Source organism: Oncorhynchus gorbuscha, linkage group LG24 (genome assembly GCF_021184085.1).
Source record: "Oncorhynchus gorbuscha isolate QuinsamMale2020 ecotype Even-year linkage group LG24, OgorEven_v1.0, whole genome shotgun sequence".
NCBI lineage: Eukaryota > Metazoa > Chordata > Actinopteri > Salmoniformes > Salmonidae > Oncorhynchus > Oncorhynchus gorbuscha.
The window spans coordinates 37233617-37246021 of NC_060196.1; the positions used below are offsets into that span (position 1 = coordinate 37233617).

At 46.1% G+C, this 12405-nt stretch overlaps 2 protein-coding genes across 2 annotated transcripts; one reads left to right on the forward strand and one right to left on the reverse strand.

Annotated features, from left to right (window-relative positions):
• Window positions 1–608: 608 nt before the first annotated feature.
• LOC124012909 (nuclear receptor subfamily 0 group B member 2-like) lies at window positions 609–2215 on the reverse strand. Its single transcript, XM_046326961.1, has 2 exons — window positions 1307–2215; window positions 609–1066 (listed from the first exon to the last, which is right to left on the reverse strand). Exons 1-2 carry the CDS (start codon window positions 1923–1925, stop codon window positions 819–821), a joined length of 867 nt encoding a protein of 288 aa, XP_046182917.1. The 5' UTR covers window positions 1926–2215; the 3' UTR covers window positions 609–818.
• Window positions 2216–3360: 1145 nt separating this feature from the next.
• On the forward strand, window positions 3361–12054 carry LOC124012682 (nuclear migration protein nudC-like). The gene is made up of 9 exons (XM_046326552.1): window positions 3361–3546; window positions 3862–3939; window positions 6723–6941; window positions 7052–7135; window positions 7789–7902; window positions 8236–8430; window positions 8543–8626; window positions 9789–9907; window positions 11683–12054. The coding sequence occupies exons 1-9, from the start codon at window positions 3475–3477 to the stop codon at window positions 11732–11734; spliced, it is 1017 nt and encodes a 338-aa protein (XP_046182508.1). The 5' UTR covers window positions 3361–3474; the 3' UTR covers window positions 11735–12054.
• Window positions 12055–12405: the final 351 nt, after the last annotated feature.

The following is a 12405-nucleotide window of genomic DNA, read 5'->3' on the forward strand; positions in this document are numbered from 1 at the left end:
AACATGCAGACTTACGAACCAATGAGGGTTCTGTGATGTGAAATGTTTAGAAGTTTGCGAATTGAAATGAAAATATCTATTCTACAATGGATGGCAAGCATATATTCTATTCTACTTAAAACATTTTTGTCTGAATGTTCTGTAATGTAATGTTTTGCCCTGTTGAACAGGCCCAAATGTACACATAACCTTGGCATGTGTGCAGTACCAGTACCAGGGTGTTCACTTGTGCCCTCTGGGGACAACTTTTATCTTTGGCAAGGACAAAATAATACAGATCACGGAATGACTGTAAAACAGGTCATTCTGGTCCTGGGCATAGACAGGAAATGGATAAAGAGGTAGGTTTACAGGAAATATGAGTGTTGAGCTAGTTGGGGTATTAATGCTGTCTAAAGCCGCATTTTGCTAGCCTTCCTTATGCATTGGGGAGTTTTCCAGGTCCCGTCACTCAGGGGATTTTTGGTACTTTCCATTCAATACCCTGTACAGTGAACAGCACAGATACTTGTAGGTCCAGGTAGAATACCACAGGTAGGAGCCAGAGTACATATGCTAAGAGCCAGTACAATATTACAGGATTTTTTGATCCAATAGAAAATACTGTTGCTCTCACTTAATTTATTGTTATCACACCACTGTTAAAATGTCATATACATGCCAAAAGTACAATGATTAAATGTGTGGATAGAAGAGAAGAAAACAGAATCATTTAGTTTATTCAACTTTTATTGCCTGGTTGCATTCGTCACGTTCATAGTTGTCACTGTAGAAAATACCCTAAAATATAATTCAAACACATACACACACTTTCAGCTTTATTTTTGTCTAATAAACAGCATCTTGCGTAACAAATCAAACAGATCCGCCTGACCAATAACAGGTCTGAAGAACAGTTCTGTGATGAGTGATTGGCTGACAGTCTGTAAGTCAGAGGTCGATAGTAGGATGCAGCTGAATCGACCCAAGTCTCCTGGGTGAAGGGTCAGCACAACCTCCTGTAGAGCTCTCTGGGCCTGTTGTTGTAGACTGTTGATGAATACAGTGGTGCTCAGTCCTGGGACGTCTGTTAAGAGGAAGTGAGGGAAATGTCATGTCAACTGTATTCCACCATCAGCAATTTAACACTAATGTGACAGAAGAGGGGAGCTGTTTACTGTATTGTCATGTTAGATGATTAAATAATCATCAATGTATTGATTGCTTCAAATATTTACATCAAATGAAATGAATACAATGTCAGTTAAGGTAGATTTGGAGTTCTACATTACATCATAGCATGCTGAGAAGATAAAATGATCTTTACCTGGATTGAACAGCATAGCTCCCTTCAGATAGGCATATTCCTTTGGGCTGAGATCCAGAGTCCACAGTCTGTTCAGACAGGACCTGAGTTTATGCACCCCAGCCAGGGTAGGCAGCAACCTCTTCCCCTCATCTTCCACCTCCTGCTCTTCCTCACTCTGTGGCCCCTGACCGTTGAGGAGGATCCTCCTCAGCATGCTAGCCTGTGGAACATCCTTCACCTCGAACACAGTCCGTTCCTGGGCCAGGCCCAGAGAGAACAGGGGCACCCAGCAGTCCCTCAGCAGAGATAGCTGATCCTCCACTGGAAGCTGACTGAAGGAGGGTAAACTTTTCATGAAGCAGATGGTTTTGACCAGAACATCAGATGTCATCTGACAGGTTCCCTCGGGGTTCTTCAGACACACCACCCGTTGCCGCTTGCAGTGACAGTTGTGAGGCATCATCTTATTGTAGTTGTACTGGTTCACCTGGTTATTGTTGATCAGGCTGTCGTTGTTGCTGTAGTTACTGTCCGCCCGGCTCAGGATGTTGTACAGGATGGTGTGAGGCTGATGTTGTTGCTCCCGGTAACCTGAACAGTGACAGGTGCTCTTCATCTCTTCAAGAGGAAACATCATGGAGAATTCCCCTTTGAGGATCAATAAAGTATCAATCAATCAATAGATGATGAGATGTCCCCAGTGCAGAGGCTTTACAGAGCTATGCTACAGATGTGAGAATAGCCACATTCTCTCTTTTAAATATTGTCCAGCAGTGTGATCAGCAGCTCTGACTGTCTGACAACTCCAGTAGACCGAGTCTTATTTATAGGAAGACAGGACACTCTCCTCTGATCTGTGTGTCACCAGTCAGCCTTGACCCCTCCCCCTCAAACCACACACACTCACATCTGAGAACAACAGAGTGACCCTGGACTGCTCTGCTCTCTGCATTAGGTTCTCTCCACGTGGAGTGAGGTGATAGGGCGTATTCAATACAACTGTGACATTTGGCCTGCAGGGAGGGAGAGACGTGAGGAAGCCAGCTGCACTACGAGATCAATGACATTTATCATGTTGACCTGACTACCAAGGACGGGGTCAATGCTCCTATACAGACTACCACCCCAACACACGGCCTCGGTTCAGTCTTCTATTTCTTGCTAGTTAAGGGGTAAATGCAAACTCAGGATCATAGGATATCAGCATTTGGCATTGACAAAGAGCAATATAATTTTAGGAAAATAATGACACAAGTAGCCTAGATCCTAATCATGATAGATAGGTATCATTTTAATCTCATTATCAACAGCCTACTTTATTTTTGGCCTTCCATGTGTTTTTGCAAATAGGCTAGGTAACCTAGAACAAATATATATTTCCACCCGTTGCGTATCACTCAACATAACACTGTGTGGCAGTCACTGTGACCCTTTTTTCAGTATATTTGAATAGTTCAGTCATGGAGTCAAGATACAGTATGTTATCTGGGTCAAAATATGGAACATTGAGCTGTTGGTCATTGACACCTATCCATCAGAGATATATCCTGCTAAATCACTGTTAATAAATGAAGAATTAGAATGATGTTATCCAACTATCAAATGTAACATTTTCAATAGGATTTCTCAAGACAAACAAGGGTCATTGCCAATTTAGAGGTGGGGAGATTTGATATAATGGCTACGCCAAAGATGTTCAGAATCCGAAAGTAATCCTTGAGCATATAAATCGTGTTTGCATGTGAAAATGTCTGTAAATAAATACATTTGAATTATTTCAAATGGAAATGTATAACAGATTAACGTAAGAAAAAAGTATAATAGTGAAACGACATGAATATACGAGAATTATGTCATAATGAATTACCAGTACGTTTTTTGCCATCAATCAAACAGTAATTTCTCATCACGAATATTCGGTTCACCGCTGCACTCGGTTTCACACCGTCAAAACTTGAACACGCCATAGCCGTTCATCTAACAGGATCTAATTGGGTGTTTAGTTTGCCAATCAAAAGGTTGGACTCATGGTTGTTTGCGTCAAACTTTTAATTCGCTGAGAAACAAGGCGGTGCTTGTTTCCAGGAAGTAGCACAGCAACGTGACTTCACATTGCTCCATTTTAGCTCCCTGCTAGCCTGCATTTCAAATTATATTTTAATCAAGTTCATACATTTCGACAGAAAATGGGTGATGATGAGAAGTATGACGGGATGTTGCTTGTTATGGCACAACAGCATGAAGGAGGCGTACAAGAGGTAAACTCCAGCTTGTTAGGATGCTATGAAATTCATCATAAAACAACTGGCTAGCCGGCTAATGTACGTTAGCTGTATGATGGGGAGTGTCCCGCGTTTCCACCATGAATATGTCACCACAAACCTGTAGTTAATGGTAGTTACGTATGTTAAATTTCACATCAGTATCGTATTCGTTAACCACAGTTTAGCTAGTTAGTTGTGTTTAGGCATGCAGGTGGTGTGGCAACCTTTGGTAAGGCATAGCAAATGGGCGTGTTTAAAGCTCAGGTTGGCTGTGTATCATCTCTAATGTAATATTTATTCTCCCAACAGTTAGTAAACACGTTTTTCAGCTTCCTCCGGCGTAAAACCGACTTCTTCACGGGTGGAGAGGCAGGAGCACCAGAGAAGGTCAGTCCACAATTGGCTACCTAACGCCTCGATCAAACCGACAGTGTCATAGCATTTTGGGACACCTTGCCTTCCAGCATTGCGTTGCAGAGGCATTTGCAGTGCGTTCTGTGTGGTGTTTATGTTAACATATGCGTCAAACATTATGCATAGAAGGCTTGACAGAAATGGTAGCAGATGGTGAATGTTGAACTGTTGTTGAACACATATCCAGATGATGCTGCGTAGTGTTTTGCCCAAGGCTACTATCAGTGCAAGGCGTAACAGAACCAAGGCTACGTATGTAACCACGGTTATGAGTTATATGGATCACTCCAATATATTGGTATCACTTTGCGGTGGAGGGATCCATCCAAGGTGAGGATTTACAGATGTACTCTCATGTACACCTGTGTCACGACTGGGTTCTGCCCCTATAGATTGCCCTATGGCCACGACACATCAATTTTGAGGTGCTCTAGCACCGTAGAGGATTGGAGTGATCTATATAGCTCACATAACCTAATGTTACCTATGTAACCACAGTTATGTTTCAGTATATTGGATCACTCCACGGGACCGAGACGCAGGGGCCGTCAATGTGGAAGGGGGGTCCAGGCATAGTCCCCGGAAGGGGAGGCGGCGCCCAGGACCGCTGAACCAACTGCAGTGGGAGGTGCCACATTTACCCAATAGTACCTAGCAAAGGTGCAAGAGGAAGCCCAGCTGGCCGCAGCACAGATATCAGCGAGGGGCACTCCTCTCAGTAGAGCCCAGGATGCAGCCACACCTCGTGTTGAATGTGGCACCACAGATCCCAGCACTGGCCTGCCAGCCAGGCGGTATGCTGTCGTAATCGTGTCCACGATCCAGTGAGAGAGCCTCTGCTTTGATAGCTCAGCCCCCATGACTCTCTCACCATAGCAGACAAAGAGCTGGTCTGTTGTTCCCACTGTCGTGTCCGTTCCATATAGGCTGCCCGTGCCCTCACAGGGCACAGCATGCCAGAGGGAGGCCCAGACTCCCCCGCCACTGCCTTGGCGTCGTAAGCAGACAGGATAAAAGGGATGTTCACATGCCTGTCTGACAGAACCTTCGGGAGGAATGAGGGGTTGGAGCAGAGAGATGTACTCCTCCCACCAGGGTCCATACGAGGACACACTGCACCCTGCATGACTCAGGCACAACCTCAATACCAGTGCACCAAGAGCAGAACAACCACCAGTGCAACTGGTATGTCGCGGTTGTAGCCGGTGCCCTTAAACTCTGCATGGTGTTCATTACGCCCTCTGTAGTCCTAACATGGAACATTGGTGCCGTTCAGCGCACGGGGGGTCCGGCTTCAGTCGCAGGTTCCGCCCTATAATCTCCCGGTCCTGGAGGACCATGGCAGCTATTATGGTGTCCATGGTCGGGTTCTCCCGGAGGCCAAGTGACTCCGCGCTCGCATCATAACGCCATGGTCCAGTCTCTGCTGTGAGTCGGAAGCGCCTCCTGGCAGAGGCCCAGCTCTCCTGCAAGGCCTTGCAGAACTCAGTAGAGATGGGGACAGATGGAGAGTCATCTCTGTCCACCAGTAGAGATGGGGACAGATGGAGAGTCATCTCTGTCCACCAGTAGAGATGGGGACAGATGGAGAGTCATCTCTGTCCACCAGTAGAGATGGGGACAGATGGAGAGTCATCTCTGTCCACCAGTAGAGATGGGGACAGATGGAGAGTCATCTCTGTCCACCAGTAGAGATGGGGACAGATGGAGAGTCATCTCTGTCCACCAGTAGAGATGGGGACAGATGGAGAGTCATCTCTGTCCACTAGTAGAGATGGGGACAGATGGAGAGTCATCTCTGTCCACCAGTTGATGTCCAGTGCAGTGGCTACCTGAGTGAGTAGGCTCCTCATAGCCTCTCGAGCCACTGGGTGCAATGGAGCCCCGCTGGCGGCCTGGTAGCCCCCCGCTCACGGTGGTGAACAGTGCCAACATCGTCCCCCAGGAACAGCCTATCACTGGCCAACAGGGAACAGCTGTCGTCATCAACCTGCTGACGGTCTGACTCGATACTCGATGACTCAATTGACAACACACAGAACAACCAGTGGGCAGGTTGTGTAAGGTAAATTACCGTTTGTGTCAGCAAGACCCACCATACTAATGGATGCACACGGAGTCGTAGTGTAACGCTAGCGAATCACAAGTACGACAAACCACGGCGGAAGATCCAGACCAACCGCGCGCTGCGAGTGGAGCACTGAGGAGGGGCGGCCATGTGGGCAGCTGCTCCAGGCTGCAAACAGCCAGTGAGAGAACTTCCAAGGAAGATATTACACTTAACAAGCGAGCTTCAGAAAGTTTGTACCTCAAACCATAGATGTCCACTGAGAAAATGGAGGTGTGTCTATATATATATATATAGGGGCGGACCCCAGCCGTGACACCGGTGTACACTGGTGTAACTCCTCACCTCGATGTATCCCTCCGCCGTGGAGTGATCCAATATAGTGAAACATAACAAAGATGCATATGTCAAAAGATGCAGAACTGCTAAAGTAGTTTCAGTCTAATCTCCCCCTTTTCCCCACCGGTTTCTACTAGATAGCACAAAGTAAAACATTGGCTATATCGTAAAAATAATCAAAACAAAACTGTTTTTTGGTCTTATTTTAAGGTTAGGGTTATACACAAGGTTAACAGTGTGGTTTAGGATAAGTTTTAAAATCAGATTTTAAGAAGAGAAATTGTAGAAATGTGAGTGAGGGGTTTATGACTTTGTGGCTGTTACCTAGTGACGACCCCTCTGTCCCCAGCTGGTGAAGGAGTCGTTTGCCCACCACAGTGGTCTTGCCCTGAAGGCTCACAGAGAGAAGGAGAAGAGGCAGGAGAAGGAGAAGAGAGAGAAGGCAAAGAGGGCTGCCAAGCTAGCTGAGGAAGAGGAGGAAAAGAAGAGGAAGAACGCAGACGACGAGCCCAAAATCAAAGAACTGACAGACGAAGAGGCAGAGAGACTTCAGTCTGAAATCGACCAGGTAAGAAGAACCGATTGTCAGTTATGAATGATTGATTGATGTACTATACACACTAGGTTTAACAATGGCACTGTCTTGATGAAGTTTAATGTCTCTTGCCGTGGTTTCAGCAAAAGAAACAAGAGGAGAAGAAAGAGGCCACAATTGCAGTAGCTCCAGCTGAGAAGGAAGGGAGAGAGAAGGGAGACAAGGGGGTAAGAGATTCTGTTGGGATTCCTCAGTAGATAAATGAGCGGTATCGTATAGATGGGGCGTCCCACCTGGGAAATGAACTAGGGGAAAAACTGATGCACATTACAGTAATATATAATATATATATAATAATAATATATGCCATTTAGCAGACGCTTTTATCCAAAGCGACTTACAGTCATGTGTGCATACATTCTACGATAACAACATTAGACCATTAGACCATAACAACATTAGACCATAACAACATTAGACCATAACAACATTAGACCATTAGACCATAACAGCATTAGACCATTAGATCATAACAACATTAGATCATAACAACATTAGATCATAACAACATTAGACCATTAGACCATAATAACATTAGACCATAACAACATTAGACCATTAGATCATAACAACATTAGACCATAACAACATTAGACCATTAGACCATAACAACATTAGACAATTAGATCATAACAACATTAGATCGTAACAACATTAGATCATAACAGCATTAGACCATTAGATCATAACAGCATTAGACCATAACAACATTAGACCATAACAACATTGGCTAACATCTCCTCTCTTACAGCACACGGGTATTACATGTATGTGCAGTATGTTGAAGACAATGAATCACAGTCTTCTTCATTTCTGCCAGACTGATTCCGAAGGAGAAGAAGACGAGAAAGACAAGGACAAGATTAAACCCAACGCAGGCAACGGAGCTGACCTGGCCAACTATCGCTGGACACAGTCCCTGTCTGAAGTGGACGTGAGTTTGTTTCCCTTGTCTTCAGTGATTACCGTGTTGCTATGTTCCCTAGTGATATTAAAGTTGTCTAACTGGAGCATGATTGTTGCTTTAACTATCCAGGTGTTTGTGCTCTCCGTTCGTGGGCTGATCGTGCAGCAGCTCCCTCTATTTCAGAGCGGATGTTGTTTATCGTTTTGTCTGCAGTCGCTAGGGATTGGTTTAGTATTGGGCAAGATGTAATCTGGGCAGACAAGGTTATCAGGCATTCTGTTGGTTCCCCTATGTCCTTGCCTCCTAGCTAGTGGTGCCTTCATTCTAACTGGGTGTTGCCCTCTATTCTGCCCCCCCCAGCTGGTGGTGCCTTTTGATGTGAAGTTCCGTTTAAAAGGGAAGGATGTGGAGGTGGACATCCAGCGTGGTATGCTGAAGGTGGGTTTGAAGGGCCATCCTCCTGTGATCGATGGACAGCTCTACAACCACGTCAAGGTGGAGGAGAGCTCCTGGCTCATTGAGGACGGCAAGGTGGTCACCATTCACCTGGAGAAGGTACTTCAGAGAGGATGCTTTTATTTACTTTATTGCAATTGGTTTAATTGAGAGAGATGGTTTCAGCGTGAAATATTTTATAAGTCAGTCAGTCATGCCTTGTCTGTTTCAGATCAACAAGATGGAGTGGTGGAATAAGATGGTGACCACGGACCCAGAACTCAACACGAAGAAGATCTGTCCGGAGAACTCGAAGGTAACCAACGCCAAGCTACTGATGCAAGGCTCACTGTAATTTGCAAGAGAACACGTGATTATTCTCCTATATTTAAAAGTAAAAAGGTAATGCATCTCCCACTTATTAAACTCTATCCCTCACCCTCCATCTCTCCCTCACCCTTCATCTATCATCTGCTCTCCATCCCTCACCCTCCATCTCTCATCTCTCTATCGCTCACCCTCCATCTCTCATCTCCTCTCTTTCTCTCACCCTCCATCTCTCATCTCCTCTCTTTCCCTCACCCTCCATCTCTCATCTATTCTATCGCTCACCCTCCATCACTCATCTCCTCTCTATCGCTCACCCTCCATCTCTCATCTCCTCTCTTTCCCTCACCCTCCATCTCTCATCTCCTCTCTTTCCCTCACCCTCCATCTCTCATCTCCTCTCTTTCCCTCACCCTCCATCTCTCATCTCCTCTCTTTCCCTCACCCTCCATCTCTCATCTCCTCTCTTTCCCTCACCCTCCATCTCTCATCTCCTCTCTTTCCCTCACCCTCCATCTCTCATCTCCTCTCTTTCCCTCACCCTCCATCTCTCATCTCCTCTCTTTCCCTCACCCTCCATCTCTCATCTCCTCTCTTTCCCTCACCCTCCATCTCTCATCTCCTCTCTTCTCACCCTCCATCTCTCATCTCCTCTCTTTCCCTCACCCTCCATCTCTCATCTTCTCTCTTTCCCTCACCCTCCATCTCTCATCTTCTCTCTATCGCTCACCCTCCATCGCTCATCTCCTCTCTATCGCTCACCCTCCATCTCTCATCTATTCTATCGCCCATCCTCCATCTCTCATCTATTCTATCGCTCACCCTCTCTCCTCTTCCGTCTCGCTCTCTTCCCCCGCTCGCTCTCTTCCCCCGCTCGCTCTCTTCCCCCGCTCGCTCTCTTCCCCCGCTCGCTCTCTTCCCCCGCTCGCTCTCTTCCCCCGCTCGCTCTCTTCCCCCGCCGCTCTCTTCCACTTCCGTCTCGCTCTCTTCCACTTCCGTCTCTCTCTCTTCCACTTCCGTCTCTCTCTCTTCCACTTCCGTCTCTCTCTCTTCCACTTCCGTCTCTCACTCTTCCTCTTCCGTCTCTCACTCTTCCTCTTCCGTCTCTCTCTCTTCCTCTTCCGGCTCTCTCTGTGTCCCGGCTGTCTCAGCTGTCAGATCTGGATGGGGAGACCCGTGGTATGGTGGAGAAGATGATGTACGATCAGAGACAGAAGTCCATGGGTCTACCCACCTCCGAAGAGCAGAATAAACAAGACATCCTCAAAAAGTAGCTTTCAGCACATTGCTTATAGCACCATCACATAGCATGCCTGTTATGATAATGTTTAATTAGTGCAATACTTTTCTTCACATATACAGTATAAAGTTTGACCCATGTCAAGTCCTCCCTGGGACTTAACTACGTACCTTTCTCACAGGTAAAGGTACAATAGGGGAGAGGGGGGGGGTATATTTGTTCTGTTTCACACATGTACAAGTGTGTGGTGTAAAATGTGTTTTTTGCATATCCCATTCCCCTGAGACACCCGCGGATAATGGGGTCACAGCCAGGGATCGGCCATTATTGAAAGCGACCCTGGAGCACTTAGGGTTAAGGGCTTTGCTCAAGGACAGATCGCCACATTTTTCACCTAGTCGGCTCAGGGATTTGATCTAGCAACCTTTCGGTTACTGGCCCAACGCTCAAACCACTAAGCGCCCACTTGGTGCTTTGCTTTTTATTGTCTAACATGTTCTAGTAGTTACTGTATAGTTTAACATGGCCATAAAAAGGAGGTCAAATGTGAATTTGAAAGCAGACTGTTTCCACTCAAGGTCAGGTTACATAATCACTGCAGCCATAAACGAATAGTGAGACGTCTGTACCAGCTTCAGTACGGAGTCGGGACCAGAGCTGACCTGTCTGGGAAGGAAACATGTCTCCCATTACACTGCTTTTTTATGAGTCGTGCATAAGTTATCCCTGTTCAAAGTCAGGGCCCCACACTGACCTCGGACATCATTGTACAGAAACCCTGATCCAAGGGGTTTGTGGGAAAAGCATGTCTCCAACTGTTTAACGGTGTTAAACTGTGCAATCCACCTGCTCATATATGTGCCCTGTTGTTTTTATTGAAGAACAAAGTTATATTCAGTTTACGTACTACATAGTCTTGTGAATATGCTCCGTATTCTAAAGATGACCAGACAATGACAATGTCCTTTCCTAGCAACGTGATTTTGGCAATTTGAGGTGCATTTAGTGATGGTTGGCAAATATTTCATCTCCGTATGACTCGCCAGACATAAGTATTAGGACGATTCCACTGAGATGAGGGGTCTGTACGGGACAGAGGGAAGGAGCTGTAGCCGTCGGAGATGGATGTTAAGGTCTCATCAGTGTGGAGGTGAAACACCTTCTAGTCCCAGTCACAAGCATGGCCAGCGTTAGGTTTCCCTGTGGCTTACTGGAAACTGATCTAGGGAAGGAGCCGTCGGAGGCTATGTGGAGGGCAGCCCTTCTACTTCCTGTCCTGGTCGTGACTAAGCCAATGGTAGGTTAGCCGTGGTTGTTCACTTGTCTGGTTATATGCGTGTCGTTCTGCATCGCCTCACACCTCCTCTAGTTTATGAAAATGTCCTCTTCAAAAGATCTGGTACGGTCACTAAGGGTCGACTTTTACTGTATGTTCATTACTGTTTGACACAATAGCAGACATTCAAGTCTATTAGAAATGGATGTCAGTCTGAGTTGGTTACTTTAGGTATTGGACGATAATAGCCTAGAACTATTAGTTAATGTCCACATCGGTGCATCTCTAAACGCCTTCACTGCTGCTACCAGCTTCACTTCCTCCCCTGTCCCCTTACTGGGCTCAACGCTGGGAGGAGTTTATCCTGTCTAGTCTGATTAACACATGGCTGGTATGCTTTCTTTAAGCTAGATGCACTTAAATAGTCTTGCAAACTCCTATTGTCATTTACCAGTTCCTTGTCGACTGGGACCAGGCTACTCTTTCACTGTTCAGACTGCATGATGTGACCCCTGTCATTGTGTTCCAGGTTCATGTCGCAGCACCCGGAGATGGACTTCTCTAAAGCCAAATTCAGCTGAGAGACGTCGCTGTCGTTCCCCAGCCAACTCTCCATACCCCTCTGCACTCTTACTCTGCCCAAGAAAACAAAACAACCACTATGAATCCTTATCAAAAGCAACCTCCGGCACCGATGTTACAGTTGAATTGAATCACCCCTATCTTACTGTCTTCATCACCGTCTCTCTTTCTCTCGTCATGGGATGCTGGCTTCCTGTTAGTCTCATTCCTGTGACAGAAACTTGATGACTAGTGACATCTTTGTTCTTGTTCCATGTGTTCTGAGTGTCTCAATAAATGTTTGGAACCTTTTTTTTTTAATAAATTGATTCAAACCACATTCATTTTTATTAAACTAGGCAAGTCATTTAAGAATAAATTCTTATGACGGCCTACCACGGCCAAACCCAGACGACGCTGGGCCAATTGTGCGCCGCCCTGTGGGACTCCCAATCACAGCCGGATGTAATGCAGCCTGGATTCAAACCAGGTACTGCAGTGACCACTCTTGCACTGAGACGCAGTGTCTTAGGCCACTGGAGCCCGAGTGAATTATGGCATCAGGACAACACACAACCCAATGCAAAAAATGCCTCAAGTTTTGAGGGAGTGTGCAATTGGCATGCAGAGCTGTTGCCAGAGAGTTGAATGTTCATTGCTCTACCATAAGCATCCAACATTGTTTTAGAGA

Bases quoted from the DNA above. Each gene is read 5' to 3' on its own strand.
- LOC124012909 (XM_046326961.1), bottom strand. From the start codon at position 1,925: ATGATGTTTCCTCTTGAAGAGATGAAGAGCACCTGTCACTGTTCAGGT. The intron at 1,067-1,306 runs GTAAAGATCATT...TCCTCTTAACAG, and splicing joins AGCTATGCTGTTCAATCCAG to ACGTCCCAGGACTGAGCACC.
- LOC124012682 (XM_046326552.1), top strand. From the start codon at position 3,475: ATGGGTGATGATGAGAAGTATGACGGGATGTTGCTTGTTATGGCACAA. The intron at 8,431-8,542 runs GTACTTCAGAGA...TGTCTGTTTCAG, and splicing joins TCACCATTCACCTGGAGAAG to ATCAACAAGATGGAGTGGTG. The intron at 9,908-11,682 runs GTAGCTTTCAGC...ATTGTGTTCCAG, and splicing joins AAACAAGACATCCTCAAAAA to GTTCATGTCGCAGCACCCGG.